This window comes from Pipistrellus kuhlii, unplaced genomic scaffold (assembly GCF_014108245.1).
Source record: "Pipistrellus kuhlii isolate mPipKuh1 unplaced genomic scaffold, mPipKuh1.p scaffold_m20_p_4, whole genome shotgun sequence".
In the NCBI taxonomy this organism is placed as follows: Eukaryota; Metazoa; Chordata; class Mammalia; order Chiroptera; family Vespertilionidae; genus Pipistrellus; species Pipistrellus kuhlii.
This window is the reverse complement of record NW_023425540.1, coordinates 39,229,660-39,248,438: the sequence shown is the minus strand read 5'-3', so window position 1 is coordinate 39,248,438 and position 18,779 is coordinate 39,229,660. Positions and strand designations below refer to the sequence as shown.

The following is an 18,779-nucleotide window of genomic DNA, read 5'->3' as shown; positions in this document are numbered from 1 at the left end:
GCATTAAATGTAGGCCTCAAATGACATATAGATTATCATCAATAATAATGTGGAGTAAATGGATCACCTTGCAGCACGGAGGGCTCCTGTAAACTTAGTAAAGCTGATCAGTTTTAAGGCCAGCTTGTTTGTATAGTTTATTTACTTAGTTGTTAACTAATATTTTAAAATAAATATCAATTGCATTGGTTGCGTTGATGTGTTTGTTTTGGTTTCTCTTAAGAAAACAGCTGCCATATTGTCAAAGTATCTGTTGCAGATTTGGAAGTCGTTTTGCACACAATCTTTGCCAAGGCCCTTTGCTGTTTAAATAGAGATAGTTGGCTAACGTATGTGTGGTTCACAGTGATTGACATCTGTCTTTAGTGCAGTCTTTTCTATGTTATCATTAACCTGAATTTTTCACGCACAAACATTATGAGTGTGATAAGGTGAAACTGCTCTATGGCACGTGTATTTAACTAAACCTTTAAGCCTGGAATGAGCTATGCTCGGATTACTGAGATCCTTTTTTGTTGTTGTTGTTTATTAGAGTTGGACAAGTTATAACCATCAAAGCAAAGGTTACTAGAGCATTCAGCACAAGCATGGAGGTAAGAGCCCCTTTCCTTACTTCCGGCTGTTGGTGCTAATAATGAAATTAGAAAATGCTTATCACATAATACCAACTTTTTAAAAAATGACACAAACTGTAAATGCAATATGGTAATTTTGTGTGCATGTATACACAGACTCAGACATTTCATATTTCATATGTGAATAAATAATATACATTTTATATTTCACATATATATGTAACTGGAAGAAAATCTGAGCAGTGGGATTACTGTTACTGATATTTCCTCTGGATAGTTAGATTCCAATTTTATTATTTATTTTTATATTTACCAACTTTTCCATGGCAAATATGTATCTTTCTGTAATCAGGGGGAAAAGTTATTTTCCCAACTCTATAGAACATTATTAAAACAAGAGTATTGCTTAAGAATGGATTAAAATGCTAGTTTCATTGAAAAACCAAAAGAAAAAGAATGGTGGCGAGCATAACTGAATTTGGAGTGCTGCAATCCCATCTGTTGTCTGGATGGCTGAATGTTTATTTTCTTTTCATTTTAGATCATCATCAAGGTCACAGTGCAGGACACGTTCACTGGCATTGAGAAACTTGTTAGTGTGGCCTTCTCTACGTTTGTAGCCAAACCAGTTGGAAAAGAAAAGGTAAATCTTCTGTGTGAAGGACATATTAAAAATTGCATCAGAATGATTATTAGGAAAAAGACATTCATCTTAGCATGAGAAATGCTTTCCCAAGATTTGTTATTCATCAATATTTATCATAAAAGATCAGTCTGTGGTAATGTTATAGTATTAAGTACCTTAGACAAAAGATGTAGCCAGTTTGTGAAAGAGGGAAAAATACTGTGTTTTAAATTATCTAAAGGTCATATCAGTTTCTCAAAAAAAAAAATATATATTGCTTCCTGGTTTAGTTCTTTTCTTTTGGGGTTATATAACTCCCAGTTGAGTTAAAATATCTTTTTTATTTCAGCAAGAACAATTTAGTGAGCACTTGCATGTTTTGGTCCAATCACTTCTTTATACCTGAAGGAAGGATGTCAAAGTTGCTGAGTTATTAAAGTTTAAAAATAAGCTCCAGGGCATATGGGGTAAAAACGCCCGTAAAGGAAGTATTTTGGCCTAATGTATGGGCCCAGTGGACTAGCCTGGCCATTTGCCCAGGACAGCTTTCCCACAGTCTTTTGGAGATTTATTCATTATCATTTCTTGGCTTCTCTTTTTAAAGGCATCATGCTGCAGGGACGATCCCAATCTAGTCTAAGTATTTTTAAGTGTGAAAATTCAATTTAGAATCGAAGCCTTTCACTGCAGGGATTGCTCCAGAGGTGGGCACCGTGGCTTCTCCTGGCTCCACTTTGAAAGTGACACGCAGTACTTCTCACTCTGCCAAAGTGTCCTTCTCAGACTGCCTCAGAGCTTAGAGGTGAGACCAGCAATGTTCCCACTATACTCATTAGAAAGAATGACAGCACCGCACTCCACAGCTACGCCTCACTTGAGCAGGGAGGCACAGAGATGAGCCGAGCTGAGTTAGCCCACCATGGTCCCAGGTAGCAGATTGCCCTGAGTTATGTACACTTGGACACTTCCCTTACTTTCTTCTCAAGATTAAACAGACCACAGGCAAATTCACATTGCCCAAAGGCATTGCTTTTCAAACTGGAGTTCACTTAAGCTATTACATTATTTAAATACAGCTTTCTGGGCTGTATCCCAGATCTACTGAATTAGAATCGTCCACATAGAAACTTGGAATCTATACATTGACAAAGTATCCCAAAGCTCCTATGTTTACTGAAATTCAGTTTGTCGAGATAGGTGTTGCCAACCACTCTGTTTTCTCTGAAGTCCCCAGAAATCTCCAGACTCTAGGGAGTGAGAGAATGTGGGAGTGGGTGCAGAGTTCCCATATCTGAAAGCAAGTGACAGAAAGGAGTCCCCCCAACCACTTCTTCCTACACATGAAGGAGGAAAAGAGGGCCATCATTTTCCCTCCAGCTGTAGACTTCTCACGCCAACTTCAGGAACTCGTGGAAACAGAATGGAATAGCCACACTTCAGTTTCTGCTGAGACTGAAGAACTGTTTTTTCTGAAAGCATTTCTGGGAAGTCAGGGGCCTTATGGTCCTGCCATAATTGGTTGGCTCGGATAACCTTTACTGTAAAGCATGTTTCCCAGACTAATTTATTTTCCACTTGGTGACATTCTTGTTTAGAATACCATAAAGAGAGCCGTGAAAGCTCAGTGTTTGATTTGAAGAGACAAGGCCTACCTGGATCTCTGTTCAAAGTGAGTTTTTTCCAGGACATGATGGGCAATGATTAACTAGGCTTAGTCCTACAATTGCACAGGCCAGATCATTGAAGGACTCACAAGACCCCATAGAGCATGCTCATGGAAAGCCCATTCAACCTAAAAGGAGGAAGAACAGCAGGAGAAAGAACTTGCAGGACATGTGCTCTACGCCAAAAGCTCCTAGATATTTGGTCCTTCACATGTGCTATGACCAACGAGGCTACCAAGGCAAGAAGGGTTACTATTGGCAATACGATTTTAAATTGATTAACCCTGTAAACCAAAAGTCTAAATACTAGTAAACATTATATACTCTTTGAACACAGGGATATTTTGTAAGTGTTGTTGTTTTGGACAGGACCAAATATCAAAGGCCTTTTGGCATGGACCAGGTGTCTCCATGGATGTTTTGGACAAGACCAAATGTCCGCTGATGGAGAAAGAAACCACAGGCAAACAGCAGGGAGGCTCAAGACAGCCAGGCATTGCTCTCAGGGTCCTCTTCAGTCACACAAAATGTAGTTTATCTACATTGGTTTACAAAGGTGACCTTTTTATGCCCCTCTGGTTGTCCTACTAAAACAAGGTTGTGTAAGCAGTTACACCAGTGCAAGCTATCAGTCTATCCACTCCTAAACGAATTAGGCAAGGCAGTCCAAGGAAGTTTAGACTTGAAGCAGTATATTATAAATCAAGATACTTCATCCGTATCTTGGCCAAGGGTGAACACTGACCTTTAGTGTCCTGGAAGTAAGCATGGAGCTACCACAGTGCAGCTGCAAGGTGCCTCTTCCTGACACGCACAGGTCAGCAGGGAGGAATTTCTAAAGAAGCTTGAGCCCTTGGTAGTATTGATGTTTTGTGTTTTGTTTTGTTTTTCCAGGCTTCTTGATGTTGTTTAAAGCTTGATTCTGACACATTGATTCTTTAAGTTTGCTTATTAGATAACTGGAGTCCCAGTGCATGAATTTGTGCATGGGTGGGGTCCAGCCAGCCCACCCAGGTGGGGGCCCAATGGGCTGGGCCAACAGGGGCGTGAGGCCACTGGTGGTTGGCAGCTGGCCTCGCCCGTAATTGGGGTGATGGGGGCCGAGCTGGAAGCCAAGCTGGCAGAGGTGGGGGTGGCAATTGGAGCCTGGATTAGGCTGGTTGACTGCTGCAGTGCCTGTCATAGCCACCAGTCGTTCTGGTTGTTCTGCTGTTCTGCTCACTGGACTTTTATATATATATGATGTTTTCATCATGTGATGAAATTTCCAAATTGAGAATATTTCTTGGTAAATAATAGCTTTCTTTAAGATGTCTTTATTCCTTCCTTTGATGTCTAAACTTTGCAAAAGTTAGAAAACATTTTTTTCTTTTCTTTCCTTTTTTTTTTTTTCAGATAGGGAGATCAATAGAGAGATAGAAACATCAACAAAAGATAAATACTGATTTGTTGCCTCCTGCACGTCTCCTACTGGGGATCAAGCCCGAAACCTGGGCATGTGCCCTGACTGGGAATCAAACTGTGACTTCCTAGTTCATGGGCCCACATTCAGCCACTGAGAAACACCAGCCAGGTAGAAAACATTTCCTGATAAAAATTAAGTGGCATCAAAGTCCATCTCCTCATTCATTAATTTGAATAATTTATTTTGTAGTTCTGATAATTTTTTAAAAATCAGGGGAAATAATATTTGAAAAACTGCTTAAAGTGCATATCTTATACAAAGAAATAATTGTATTGATTTTTTTAAATTTAAAAATATTTCTAAATATTTTTAAGGAAAATTTTTAGTCAAAATGAAATGTGTGTGAAAACACCCATAAATTATTTACTTTGAGTTAGAAAACAATATGGCATATCATTTGCTTTTTGCAAATGTCATGTTGTGCTTTTATAATTTAACAACACAATGAGAGGTAAATGTTTTTCTTTCTCTAGATTCATTTAAAACCAGTCATACCTCTAACTGAACAAGACCATGTGGAACATAACCGGGCTTCTGAGAGAAGGAAAGTGCGATTACGGCATGAGGAGACCTTTAAAAACCTGATGGAGAAGAACAGCAAGTTTGAGGGTCAGTACCTCTACCTAGAGGAACTTGAACTATCGATATATGACTGTGACAGTGAAGGGTCCTTCCTTAGGGCGCACTTATTCTCACCTTATTATTACAATTCAGTCCAGGTGATGCTAGAAATTCTTTCCAGCAAATCCAGTGTCTGAAGAAGGAAGGGCCTGGCCATTCAGAAGAGAACTGCTGACACCTAACCCCGCTTTAAGTCAGAGGATCTCCAGCAGGGGAGATGTGGAAGGGCAGTGGGGGCCAGGCTGTTCTTATTAGTAACCGTGTGCTCAGTAATGATAGATGAAGGAAGGAAGGACAATGCCTTACGTTGATCTGTTGTTTCACAGTTTACATAGTAGTCTCTCATCTGTTATTTCATATGAGCCTCATATAATCTCAACAGAGGAAAAACCTGAAACTGAGTAGTGAGGAACCTGGCTAAAGATTGCAGGGGGTACGAATGAAAGTGGTAAGATTCTACTCCCATTCCTCAGCTCTTCCACAGTAGCACTATGATGAGCCAAAGTTCCTCAGTTCTTGGCAGTGATTTCCTGGGCTCTTGGAGGCCTGGTGGGCCTGAATGGCAGGGAAAGGAAGTCCTCCTTGCCCCTCATCTGTCCTTCCTATCTGACTCCCATCTCCTGCAGCCCCGAGGAAGATGGCCTGCGGTGGAGAGCAAAGAGAGAAATGAGTGAGCCAGCCCGAGCCCCTCTCATCACCACTGCAGGAGGGTGAAGAGGCTCACAGAGGGTCCCCCCTTCCCCTTGGCTCTGAAAGCAGCACAGAAAAAGACAAGGGAAGGAGAAGACAGAAAGGGTCAGGGTAAGAATGTAGACAAGGAGAAGGAGGAAGAGTGAAGGCCAGAGGAGGGAGGAAAGGCAGAGGCAGGGGTGACTGACACCTGCTAGCTTTATTCTTTCCCATGTGACATCATCATGGTCCTGGGACCACCTCACAGACAACCTTTGAGTTTTTCAAAGGCTTCTACTCATGGATGATCTTTTAAAGACAATGCCTATTACCAAGTTGACTTCATCATTTATTTACTGTGCTGAGAAGAGTGAGTTTCCTTTTTGCTCTGTTTTTCCCAGCTGGCTGATGCAAGGTTAAAAATAAATGATAAGAACTGTAAAATGAGGATAATAATGGTTCTTATTCTATAGGTTTGTGTGAGGATTAAATGAGTTAACACAGATTGATTCTTGATAACAGTGTCAGGCATGTAGAAAATGCTATTATTACTTTTGTTATTTGAGAGGACCCCATTCCTGGGTAGGATTAGAACAACAGTTAAAGACTGTCCTTTCAAAGAACCTGGCTGTAAAAGGTGAGATAAACAGCATAGAGCTATGCCCTCGAAGTCAAAGGGCATTATTTTTTAGGATAGGAAATAATTGTCATGGCTACAGGTTGAACAAAGCTGATCATAGAAATCATTATTGAAGAAGTCGATTATAAAAGAAAGAAATAATTGGTATCAAATTTGTACTTAAAACACCTGAAAATTGTTTGTTTGTTTGTTTGCTTTTGTCTTGGTAGAAAGTTACAATGATCCCTGCTATTCTGGCCTTTTTCACTAGTGTCTGTCTGTTTGGAAGCATTGGTAGGATCTAAGCCTCTTTCCCTTGCCACGTGAACCAGGTGAACTAGGCTCCGTTGGCTTGTTCTGGAGTTGTGCAAGTTGTGTTAATAAACAAAATCAGCAGCAATTTTCTCTTCCTGTCTCCAGAACACAGGCAGTGCTTTGAGTACTGGAAACATTCTGAATTAATAACAGGTACTTACCACAGTCATTCGATGTAAAAGTAGGATGATTGCAATTGACTTTAGTTTATTCAGTTTGTGAGTAAGTTGGGCGGATCAGATCTATATGTCTGGTTTAATTTAGAATTATAGATTTTTTATGTCTTTTTAAAATCAGCCATAAAATAGATTATTCTACATTCCTTTGCACAAAACAACTTTACCAACTTCATTGGTTTGATTTTTCTCTTTAGAAATTTTTCTAGATTTCAAGGGTATCACAGAACTTAAAGGCAAAGTTTCTTAAGTGTACTAGCATAAGAGCCAGACCCTGAGCTTGACGTTGCCATAGAGAGCAAGTGGTTTGTCGACCCGCTGCCCTGTGGCTCTGATGGAGTTTGTTTTGGACAGGACATAATGTTCCGAAGGAAGATAGCTAGATCCTCTTTGTTACTGAACTATGTTTTCAGAAAACCCATGGTTCTGTATTGGTTATCATATCAGACATAAGAGATTGGAATCTTTTTCAAGATGTCGTATGATTGAAAGGCATATCATTACAGAAGTAAGAAAGTAGAATCCAAATCACTCTCTTACAGAAGAAACAGGGCAAGGATGAGATTCGATGATGTGAGAACCAGACTGTTTTGGAATGAGCTCATGTACTGCTGGCATGTGGAAGTGGGGCCTATTGTGGAAGACTTAGATCCTGTTAAAGATTTGGAGCATTTTCATGATAATACTTAGTAAGGAATCAAATCTCTATGAGCATGGCCCTGTGCTGGTCTTTTCTGGCATGGGAAAGAAAACTGGGGCTACGATGACTTGAACATGTGGGATGAATGTTAAATTGTCCCAGTAGAATGATGATACAATACCTAATGAACATCCAAAGTTCAAGTGTTGGAAGCCTGCCGAGAGATGAGGTCTGTTTACTGTGCTTAACTTGTGTACATAGCAGAACTGTGAGCCTCTGAACCTGGGAGAGCCCTGTCTCTGCATTGATGGGCAGTTACCTGCGAGTAGGCATGCTTTTGCCCTGAAGTCACTTATACTCAATATATCTCTGTATACATGTCGCAGCTGATGCTTATGCGCATATGGTCTGCCCTAGTACCTAGATCTATGTGTCTGTGTGTGCCATGTATGTCTTCATAGGAATCAAGTAGATTTTTTAAAAATTATTTCTCAGAAAAGAAAGAATCGCCTTATATTTGAGTATTTATAATGTCTCTCACATTATAAGGCCTTCTCGTAATTAATTTCTAAAAATTGTATCTTTATAGTTGAAAGTATTATAGATGTCTCCTTTGTTTTTGTTTTGTTTTTTCCCATTGACCCCCTCCACCCTGCACCTACCCTTCCCAAGCCTTCAGCACACCATTGTCTGTGTCGTGGGCTATGCTTATATGTATATAAGTTCCCCGATTAATCTCCCCTTGCCTACCTGACCCCTATCTTCCCTCTTTATTAATTTTCTATTTTATAATTATTTTTGAATTGTTTAAAAATAGTACACATGCACAGGGTGAAAAATTCAAAGGGTCTAGGAGAGCACTTACTTAGAAGGTAAGTCTTCCTACTATCTGTGTCTCCCAGTTAATTCCCTTCCTCAGAGACAACTACGGTTATACACACACACACACACACACACACACACACTCATACTTTATAACACACTAGCACATACTGGTAACACAATATTCAAACAATTATGCATCTTTCTCTTTTTCATTTAGCAATATATTTTAGAGATAGTTTATATTACTTTATTTTGAAAAAAAAACACCATTTGAATAAGAACATTTAACCTAAAATATGTAGATTAATACTAGTTTTGGATGTTTATATAGAACATCATTTAACAAAATCAGTTATTAAAAAGAGCCCTGGCTGGGTGGTTTAGTTGGTTGGAGTGTTTCCTATACAGTAAAATGGGGAAAAAATAAAAGAGTCTACAATACTGTTTAAGTGAAAATGAAGAGCAGTAGAACTCTAATAAACAGCAACAGAAGTATGCTTCAGTCCTATCATTTTGTTACCTTAAAAAATCTGTTGATAGTAAGGACTATGAATGTGGAAAAATCAGCCAGATTAAATTTATTCATCTCTTCACTCAAAAATATTTACTGAGAACGTTTTGCTCAAAGGATCTTAGGACCTGGGGAATCAGATCATCAAAAATCACACAAATAAACATAAAACTATAGCTGTGGAATAAAGGGACATGTGAGAGCTTGTGAGAGTGGGGATTGGCCGTGGAGGTGAGGGAAGGCTTTCCTGAGAGAATGATCACTGAGATAAGCAAGTGAGAATAGGAGGTAAGTGGAAGAAGGTGGTAGTGCTGGTGGCGAGGACAATTGCTACTGAAAGAGGAACCAACATGTGCAGATGCCCTGATGTGGAAGGCAAAATTTAGTTGAACTGAAAAGCGTTATTGTGGCAGGAACAAAGAGAGGGAAAATTGGGGAGAGAGAATATGATGCAGAAGGGAGAGGTGCTAGTAGTAATCAGACCAACTGGATGGAGAGTAGACAGACCAAAAAGGAAAGGCTAGAGGAAAGAGGAAGGATTTTATACTAGGAGGATGGGAAGTACAGACATGTTTTTAAGCAGATGACTGAAATGATCAGTTGAACAAGGCAGGGGGGGGGGAGCTGGAGGGGGGCGGGAAAAACCATCAACTAATCAATTATAAATTTTTAAATTCCAATAGGAAATGGAGTTAAAAGTTTCTATAACCACATTTCTCTGCTCATATGTGACTGCACCGAGAATGGCCCCATGCCCAGTTCCCAACAACAGCAAAGCACCTCTGTGTTCTCACACTGCCTCTGACTGGGCAGCCAGGATGGTAGCTCCTGATTCGGAAGTCTTCCTCTTCCGTCTCAACAATAGCAAGTGAGATTTAAGCCTGGCTGGTGATTCATATGATGATGCAGGCAACATAATTGAACACACTTATTGCTTTGCAGCCAAAGCAAATGATTTCTCCATTGTTGAGAGTAAAAACCAATTTGTCAGTAAATGAAGCAGATATGATTCAAAAGAAGCAGAAGGACACTGAGAAGTACAACATATTGTGTCTTTTCTGTTGGTGACGGCATTCATTACAAAACAGCAACCATGGGGAGCCACATTCCTGCTCTGAACTTCATAGAGTACAGCAAGCTATTCAAGATTCTCCGTGTCTATGGCCCTCCATGACTCCAGTTTCTTTATTTTTTAATAGCTATATTGACATGATATTTAAAGTGTACAATTTAATAAGCTTTTTCATTACAGTTTACATACAATGCTATATTAGTTTCATGTATACAGCATAGTCATTAGACATTCGTATAACCTACAAAGTGATCATCCCCATATAGGCTGGTAAGTTTTGAGACACGTATGCACCCATGAAACCATCACCACAATCAAGACAATGGCATATTCATCAATCCCCAAATTTCTTTCTGCCCCTTCCTACCCTGACCTTTTCCTCCTCCATCTCAAACAACTCAAGTTTAAATGTAATCATTTTTTAATCCAAATTGTAAGGTAGGTTGGAATATATTCTCTGAAAGGCCCTTTCTGATCTATTATCCAATTCACTCTAAATATCTACCATTCAGATGAAAGTCATTCTGTTGAATAAAATCTATTTATTTCCTCAGGAGTTTTCAGTCTTTGGGAATAATTTAACTTTTCTAAAAATCTCATGGCTTGAGAGTGCTGGTGGGGAAGCAAGGCGTAGCCTCCTGTCCTGTGGTGAACTCCGCCATCATTAATGTTTACATCCACCTTTCAGATCTCATTTGTGATGAAGAAGAAGGAGCAGTTTCCACCAGGGGCACCTCTGTTCAGAGCATTGAACTTGTCCTCCCACCCCATGCAAACCATCATGGAAATACATTTGGTGGCCAGATTATGGCTTGGATGGAGACGGTGGCTACTATTTCTGCAAGGTTCTTGGTTTTGACCTTTGACATGTGGTGTTCGGACCAGTGGGGTGAGAGTAGAAAGGGACCGAGATCCAATTATTGGGCAAGTCAAGCAGACAAGGAGAGGACAGTGTTGTCTTTTATCAAAATGAGAAAATTAGTCATTTAGCTGTTTACCTTCAGATAAACTTGGTCCAAAAACAAAAATGAAGCTACAGTTCTCATACTTTATTCTGAATTATGAATGTTGACCTTGTGACATTAAAATTCCTTGAAACAATGGCTATAACAAAGTAGATGCAGAATAGAAATAGGAGATGGTGTTTACACTTAAAAATAGTCAAGTCACAAGCTTTTTAACGGCAATTTATAGACAATTTTAACGTCAATTTACAGTTAGGTCTGACCTTCAAAGGTGTGTTGGAATCATTATGGCTACAGGATTAACTGAAAAATAAGAGGAAAAAGGGGAAGAATTGGAAGAATCCTTTTAAATTTGCCTCAGTTTCAAAAATGTTTATTTTATTCTTAGAGCATGTAGGTAACTTATCAGCTTTAAAGAACATGTGTATTCTGAAAATGCATTTCAAGAGGATTTGCCCTGCTGACAATTTTTGTAACCACTGAAAACTGTTAAGTTTTATTTTTTCCAAAACTATAAGAATTTTATTAATGTGCCTGTAGTTATTACTATAGTTAAGGACCTGTCGTTATCCTTCCTATAAATTATGCACAAATAAAAGTCAGCTTGTTTTTAAAAATGAGATTGTCATTCTTAATGACAAGAAAGCATTTGAGCCTCTTCTATTTGAAAAGCTCACAATAAAATTAACTGGCAGAGTCTGTGCAGCGAGTGTAGGCACAATTCTTTAGAGTGATTGAATGGCCACAGTGGGAATCTAAAATGTAAAAAGAACGGATGTATTTCTGAGATTACATATTCTTTCTAGATATTTCAAAAAGTTCCCACACACACCAATCATAAAGTGAGTAACTTGTAGCCTTTAGGCTTTGTGCAGCAATCTAGGTAATTTTTCTGTGAGGGAAAAATGTTAAATCTTTGGATATGTGGGTGAATCTGTTAACTGTGAAGTTAAGGAACTGGTGTGGACGGCACTAGCTGGCGTTCTCACACTGTGCCCCGCTCCACCGTGGCAGTCCCTGCTCCCTGTGAGCTGCCGGAATGAATAGAACCCTGAGATTAGAATGGAAGACATTGGCTTATTCTTCAGAGGGACTTTCATGGGGGACAAAGCGAGGGCAGGACTGTCACCACCAGAGGAGCACCAGAATCTTGGTAAAGACACCGCGGCGTGGGGACATGGTATTTCCCAAAGCATTTGCAGGGGGCGTACAGAACCACTCTCAACACACATGATCTAGTTATTTGTTTCACTGGAGTTAAAAGGTGTTTACTTAGGAAGTACATGGAACACTGGTCTGTTGTGCCTATGAAGCGAATCAGCGTTTCCTGAAAATATTTAGGAGAAAATTATCTGTTTCTCCTCTCCTCCCCTTTGTTTCATCAGCCGCCTCTGTCGCGCCCATCCGCTCCTGAAGTCTGTGGACATGTTTAAGTTCCGAGGACCATCCACAGTGGGAGATCGTCTTGTCTTCAATGCCGTCGTCAACAATACCTTTCAGACCTGGTAAAGTGTGTGTAGTGGTCTTCAGCTGCTAAAAACAACTTTAAAACTTGCACATAAATATGTTTTAAATTTTCTATTTCAATCTGGAGGTGAATATAGGGACTATTTTTTGTCTTATTTTTTTCTTTTTATTTATTTACATTTCTTTATTGATTCAGGTATTACATATGTGTCCTCACACACACACACCCCTCCCCCATTACCTTATCAACCCTCCCTTCCCCCGTCTCACTCATGCCCTCACCCCCTGTTGTCTGTGTCCATTGGTTATGCTTATATGCATGCATACAAGTCCTTTGGTTGATCGCTCCCCCTTACCCCACCCTCCCCTATCTTCCCTCTGAGGTTTGACAGTCTGATCGATGCTTTATAGGGACTATTTTAAAATAACCAAGTTCTTTCTGTTTCTTTTTTTTTTTTTTTTCCATTCAGTTTTCAAAATTTGTACACATTTTAACCCTATATTCTGCTTGAGGCCTCCTTATACTAAATTGTGGTAGGTTGGTTTTTATCTCTCATAATGACTCTATGTCTCAGTTTACCAGAATGGTCCTGGTTTATACCTGTGTAATTATTAACTCTTCCTTTCATTCTCAAGAGTCCCAGTGGCTGTATGGTCAACCTATTCATAATAGACCTGCCATTTATCACCATGAAGTCCCAGCCACTTTCCAGTTATTTTTATTACTCTTAATATATAAAGAAAAGATTTAATTTTGTATTTTTTTTTAGTATTTTTTCTTCTTAAATGTAAAAAAGAATATTTGTATTTCCTGTTCAATTTCAGTGTTTGATGCTTTTCCTCACAGAATTATTATTTTGAGGGGAGAAAATTTGACTTTGGCATAATTTGAACTCCCCTCCCCATTACTAAAATATGTTCATGAATATATACAAAATCACAACTGGCCTTCCTCCTCCTCACCCCTGAAAGTGGGAAAGTAAAGCAGAAATACCCTCAGGGGCTTGCACATCTGATCTTTCGGACCTGGAGAAATGGATTTTAACAGTTGCATAGATTTGCAGACCACAGAGGAAATACCAGGACCCTCATTTCCTTCTGTGCTTGGAGGAGGAGGTGGAGGTGGTGGGCAGAGGTGGGCCTGGTGAGCTTTGGTTCTCTGCCCACCGCGCTGTGTCACCCCCTACAGTGCCGAAGTGGGAGTGCGCGTGGAGGCCTTTGATTGCCAGGAGTGGTCTGAGGGCCTGGGCCGTCACATCAACAGTGCTTTTCTCATTTATAACGCCGTCAATGATAAGGAAGAACTGGTCACATTTCCCAAAATCAAACCCATGTCTAAGGTAAGTTATTAGCACCATGGACTTTCCCCCCCCCCCAAAAAAATTACTCTAATCCTTTGTTGAAATGCCATGTTCTTGAGTTGTAATGTCGTAGAAAGGAGCACTCAGAACAAGATCAAGCAGACAGAGTTTACTGAAAAGAGCTTGTGCACAAGGGAGTCGACCAGAAAGGAGAGGCTGAGCTCCCATTCTTGTGGATGGCTTGGGGTGGGTGCAGGGCGAGGCAACGAGGGGGGAGGCAAGTTGTCCCATGATCGTCACCTGGCGGTGGTGATCCCGGGGTAGTCACAGTTGTTTTCAGTGGTCTTTGGATCACTCAAAGGGCCCATAAGATAATGCTTGGGCAGATATTCTAGTTACCATTTAATAGACAAAGCACCTATTTTGCAGAACACGATGTGAAGAAGGGATGTTATTGTGCATTCTTCCCTTTAAGGATGTGATTAGGTTAATTTCAACTATGGGAAGGTTTCTGAGCAAGGAGCATTAGTTAGGCCTCCAAGATGGAGTCCAGATATTACCCTTATACTGTCTCAATGGGGGCCCTGTCTACTTCACCTCAACTGGGCCCTGCACTGCTGTTGGAAGCATATTGTCTTTCTTTCCCATTTCTATTTTTTAAAATATATTTTATTGATTTTTTTTTTTTTTTTTTTTTTTTACAGAGAGGAAGAGAGAGGGATAGTTAAAAACATCGATGAGAGAGAAACATTGATCAGCTGCCTCTTGCATACCCCCTACTGGGGATGTACCTGCATCCAGGGTACATGCCCTTGACCTGAATCAAACCTGGGACCTTTCAGTCCGCAGGCCAAAGCTCTATCCACTGAGCCAAACTGGTTTCGGCTCCTTCCTCATTTCTGATTCTCTTCTCCCACTTTAAGTCTGCTTCTCTGTGCTGCTCCATGTTCATGGGAACTATCTGCAGTTGCCTTATTGCTAACTCTCACCTGAGCAGCATTCATGCAGACACTGGGTTCCAGTTGGCTTCTTCAACTGACTTAGGGGAGAAAGACTTAAGATTATAGCACTAAAGTATAAGAAATGTATTGATTTTACTTTTTTTTTTTTAATTAAAGGATGATTTTAGACGTTATTGTGGAGCTATTGCACGCAAGAGAATTCGTCTGGGCAGGTAAGGGACCTAGGTAAAAGCATGTTACGGTGTAAGATATTACCTTGCAAATTGCATAACAAAGAGCTGCTCTCTGCGAGTCTAGTCCCATATAATGAAAGGAGAGAAGGTTGATGTTTTCTGACAGTGATGAAAATTGTTCTTCCTGATTGTTTCACCAGTAAAAGCAGCATTTTAAACTGCTGATTTCAGCTCAAGAAAGTGTGTGATGATTACTGCTGTGTGCTAAATACAGGGAAGAAAACTGTTATTTAACATTTTTAATTTTCCCCCCAGAAAATATGTCATTTCCCACAAACAAGAGATTCCACTTTCCATACACTGGGATATTCGCAACCAGGTAACCGTTTTATGATTTGGAGCTCTTTGTAGAAAGATCACATCATTACAGAAACAGAAGTTCCCTGTTTAACTGACTCAGGTTGTGCTGATTACACAGGTTAGATGAAAAGGTGAATCATGGCAACCAGCCATCTCACAATGAAACAGGACCGAGCTGTCAGTAACTGGTTACCAACCAGTTGCGTCGCTGTCTTGTTTGAACTGTAGGTACAGTTCCCAAATTACAAACACAGGAAGCTCTGCCTTCAAATGCATCTGAGCAGCATGGGACATTGTCTTAGCACGATTTCTGCTGAATGACATGCCCACCAGATTTCATTTTTATAACACAACAACGAAGTATTAGTTGTTTTCATCATTTTGGGCCATAAAATGTAAAGGAAAATCCAAGTTTATTAGGAAGTCATACAAAAGGGCAATCTTGTCTTTGCTTAGCACACCAATTAAAATCCGATTAACTTGCTAAACATAAAGGCCTCATGTTACTTTGTCTGAATTCTGAGTTAAGAGTTTGAGAGAGAAGTTATTACCTGTAGCATAGTTTTAAACACGACATAATCACTTCGGCTCTAAAAGTCTCCGTTTTCTAAGCAGGAAATATTATATTTGTTTGTGTATCTGTGCATTGAACTCACAGCTTTTTAAATATCTGCATTTTAGGTATCCCTGAGCGATGACAATGTGGAGGCTTTCAAACAGCTGGTGGCCAAAAGTGGCTGGGAAGTCACCAGTGCTGTGGAAAAGGTAGGAGGCATCCAGGCATATGCACAAACAACTCATTATACATCACAAATAAAAATCATACACCTGAAACCTAAAAATTTTATTAACCAATGTCACCCCATAAATCCAATTTAAAAAAATTTTAAAAAAATGATAATGGTGGTGATGGTTCTGCTTATACTACTGCTTTTAAGAAAGTAAAATTATATATATATATATATATATATATATATATATATATATATTCTTTTGTGTGTTTTTTTAAAATTATTTCTAAAAGTCAAGCCTCGTTTCAGCCCTGCCTCTACTACTCCATGCTGGCTGATTTGGGGTCCTTCAAATACACCCTGCACCCCCTCACCTCTCAGCTTAGTTGTTATATGCCACTTCTCTCCTCCTCTCCCTCTGCCCAAATCCTAGCTGGTCTTCAAGACTCAGCAGAAATGCTTCCCGTAAAGCCACTCCTATCAGCCCTGATTGAAGGAACTTTTCCCTTTAGGAACTCCCTTCACAATTACTTCTTTAAAATCAACTTGACAATTAATTAGGCACTGTCTATGGCATTTCTTCCACAGCTACGTTGAACTGATAACAGAATTAATGGCAATAGAGCTTTTACACGGTCTTTTCTCCTAACTAGATTATTAACTTTTTAAGAAGGAAAATTGTGTCTCTTTTAACACCTTTTACAATATTTTGTGTCATCAAATTTAACTGAACATGCAGCATTTAGATTCTAATTGTACCTAGTTTCAGAGGTATGTTAGGAGGCCCTTTGAAGCTATGCTCATACTAACTAATACTAACTAACTGCATGCTCTTTGAGGGCCCTTTTGCTCACCACTGTGGTCCCAGCACATAGCAGTGGCTGGCTCTCAGGAGATGCTCGATAATGCCAGCTCTGAAACATGTGTACTGTTTCTCATCATGAGTGAAGCAGAAGCCTCTAAAATAGGGTACTCATAGGATCTGGGTACAAATGGAATTTAACCTGTATTCTTCTGAGCATGAAAGGGAACTGGTTTTCTTGGAAAAATTTTTCACTAAGCAAAAGCTGGCTTTTCTATAGTAGTAGGGTTTAAAGGGAGCCAACACCAACCTCTGCCTCTCCTTGTCTGCTTCATCTGCATCTGTCATTGATTCTGACAGCAGCGCTGGGAAGGATTTCCTGCTGCCTTTGCCTTCACCTTCTGAGGATTGGTCAAATATCCTTCCCTCACATAGTACTGTTCTCGGCACTGGTAAGTCTAAAGGGGCTGCCGGGGCAGGGTGTAATGGTGACAGCTCAGCCTGATGTTTGCTTTGGCCGAGGGTAGGAAGCAGCAGCATGTTTCTGCACCCTGGGGAGCGGCTTCCAGGAAAAGTGCTGTGGCCCTTTCCTAGAACTGCTGTAACAGGACTGCAAACTGGGTGGCTTAAGCAATAGAAATGTATTGTCTCACAGTTATGGAAGCTGGGAGTCTAAGATCAAGGTGTTGGTAGCTTTGGTTCCTCCTGAAGGATGAGGGAGAACCTGTTCTAGGCCTCTCCCTGAGCTTCTGGTGGTTTTCTGGCAATCTTTGGTGTTCCTTGGCTTGTAGATGTGTCACCCAATTTTTGCCTTTATCTTCATGTGGTGTTCTCCCAGTGTGCATGTCTGTGTGCAAATTCATATATATACACACACACACACACACACACATATATATGTGTGTGTGTGTGTGTGTGTATATATATGTATATGTATATGTATGTATATATATATATACACACACACACACACACACACACACACACACACACACACATTGATTTTAGAGAAAGGGATAGGGATAGAAACATCCATGAGAAACATCAATTGGTTGCCTCCTGCATACCCCCTACTGGGAATTGAGCATGTACCCTGACCAGGAATTGAACTGGTGACCTCTTGGTTACTCCGTTATATAAGGACACAGGTCGTATGGAGCCCATCCAACTGCAGTATAACCTCAACTCAATTACATTTACAATGACCCTATTTCCGAATGAGGTCACATTCTGAAATCCTAGGGGTGAGGACTTCAACATATGAATTTGGAAAGGACACAATTCAACCCTCAACAAGTACTCAGCCCAGTATTATATCCCACTCCACACTGGTTTGACCATGGTTGAGGTTGTGGCATGCACTTGGCCACCTGCCCTCACCTCCTCTGAGGCTGCAGAGCTCCAGCAGCCTGGCCTAGAGCTACATGGCCACCAAGCTTGCCACGGTGACTTCTCTCTGAATTTACACCAATGAGCTTCCTTCTACTCCTGCTGTACAGGGGCAAAGTTAGGCACACCCATGCTAGCTGAGTCTTGGCCACCAACTGGCGCCCTGCGCATGCTTTTCTCACTTTTTGGTAAGAGCTCTGGGCCGACATTATGTCCTCCTCCGTCAGCTCTATTGAAAGACAGGCTTGGCACTGTCAGGTCAACCGGAGAGGTAAAATGGAATAAGCAAATAGTCCCTTCTTTCCACTCTGAGCCACTTGTGGTCAGTCTCATTGCTTCATTCTTTCCTTGAAGATATTTAAATAAAGGTTTTCTCCCTCACAGCTTGATTTTTCCATCTGCTTGATTCCTGCAGGGAAGTCTTAACCCTATGTTTGTTTGTCTTCGCACAGCTTGTTGCCATGGGAATTATTATAAGATGACAAGTTTCAACACTAACTTCAAAGCACCCTGAAAGAGATGGAGATTTTAAATGGGCAGGGGAGGAATGTGTGCTTAGTGGAACACATGTCTCTGATTGTTGGCAAAAGCACAGTAGAAGAAGAGAGTTCAGAGTAACAGGAATACATTAATGTTTTGGTATAAGTCACATGGCTCTCCAACCCGGGCCTCCTCTGAGCTAAGGAATAATAGGCATTAGGAAGAAACCCAGGAATTGGCCTGCCCTATGAGTCACTAATGAAAGGACGCTTTGTGCTGAAGAAACATGGTACTTCAGCAACTCCACTGAGTGAATGAGTTGGTTCCTGAGGTGGCCACCTGACTTCCCGGGGTCACCTCAGCCCACCAGAA

General features: G+C 40.5%; 1 protein-coding gene across 2 annotated transcripts in view; it reads left to right on the top strand.

Annotated features, from left to right (window-relative positions):
- The window catches only part of ACOT12 (acyl-CoA thioesterase 12), a 31,435-nt gene that overhangs the window by 6,635 nt on the left and 6,021 nt on the right, over positions 1-18,779 (top strand). For both annotated transcript variants that reach the window (XM_036409514.2, XM_045571685.1), the window contains exons 4-12: positions 533-593; positions 1,117-1,218; positions 4,803-4,938; positions 10,466-10,622; positions 12,128-12,247; positions 13,399-13,549; positions 14,629-14,684; positions 14,961-15,024; positions 15,687-15,770. In XM_036409514.2, the coding sequence (XP_036265407.1) occupies positions 533-593; positions 1,117-1,218; positions 4,803-4,938; positions 10,466-10,622; positions 12,128-12,247; positions 13,399-13,549; positions 14,629-14,684; positions 14,961-15,024; positions 15,687-15,770 (931 nt within the window). The remainder of the gene's footprint in view (positions 1-532; positions 594-1,116; positions 1,219-4,802; positions 4,939-10,465; positions 10,623-12,127; positions 12,248-13,398; positions 13,550-14,628; positions 14,685-14,960; positions 15,025-15,686; positions 15,771-18,779) is intronic.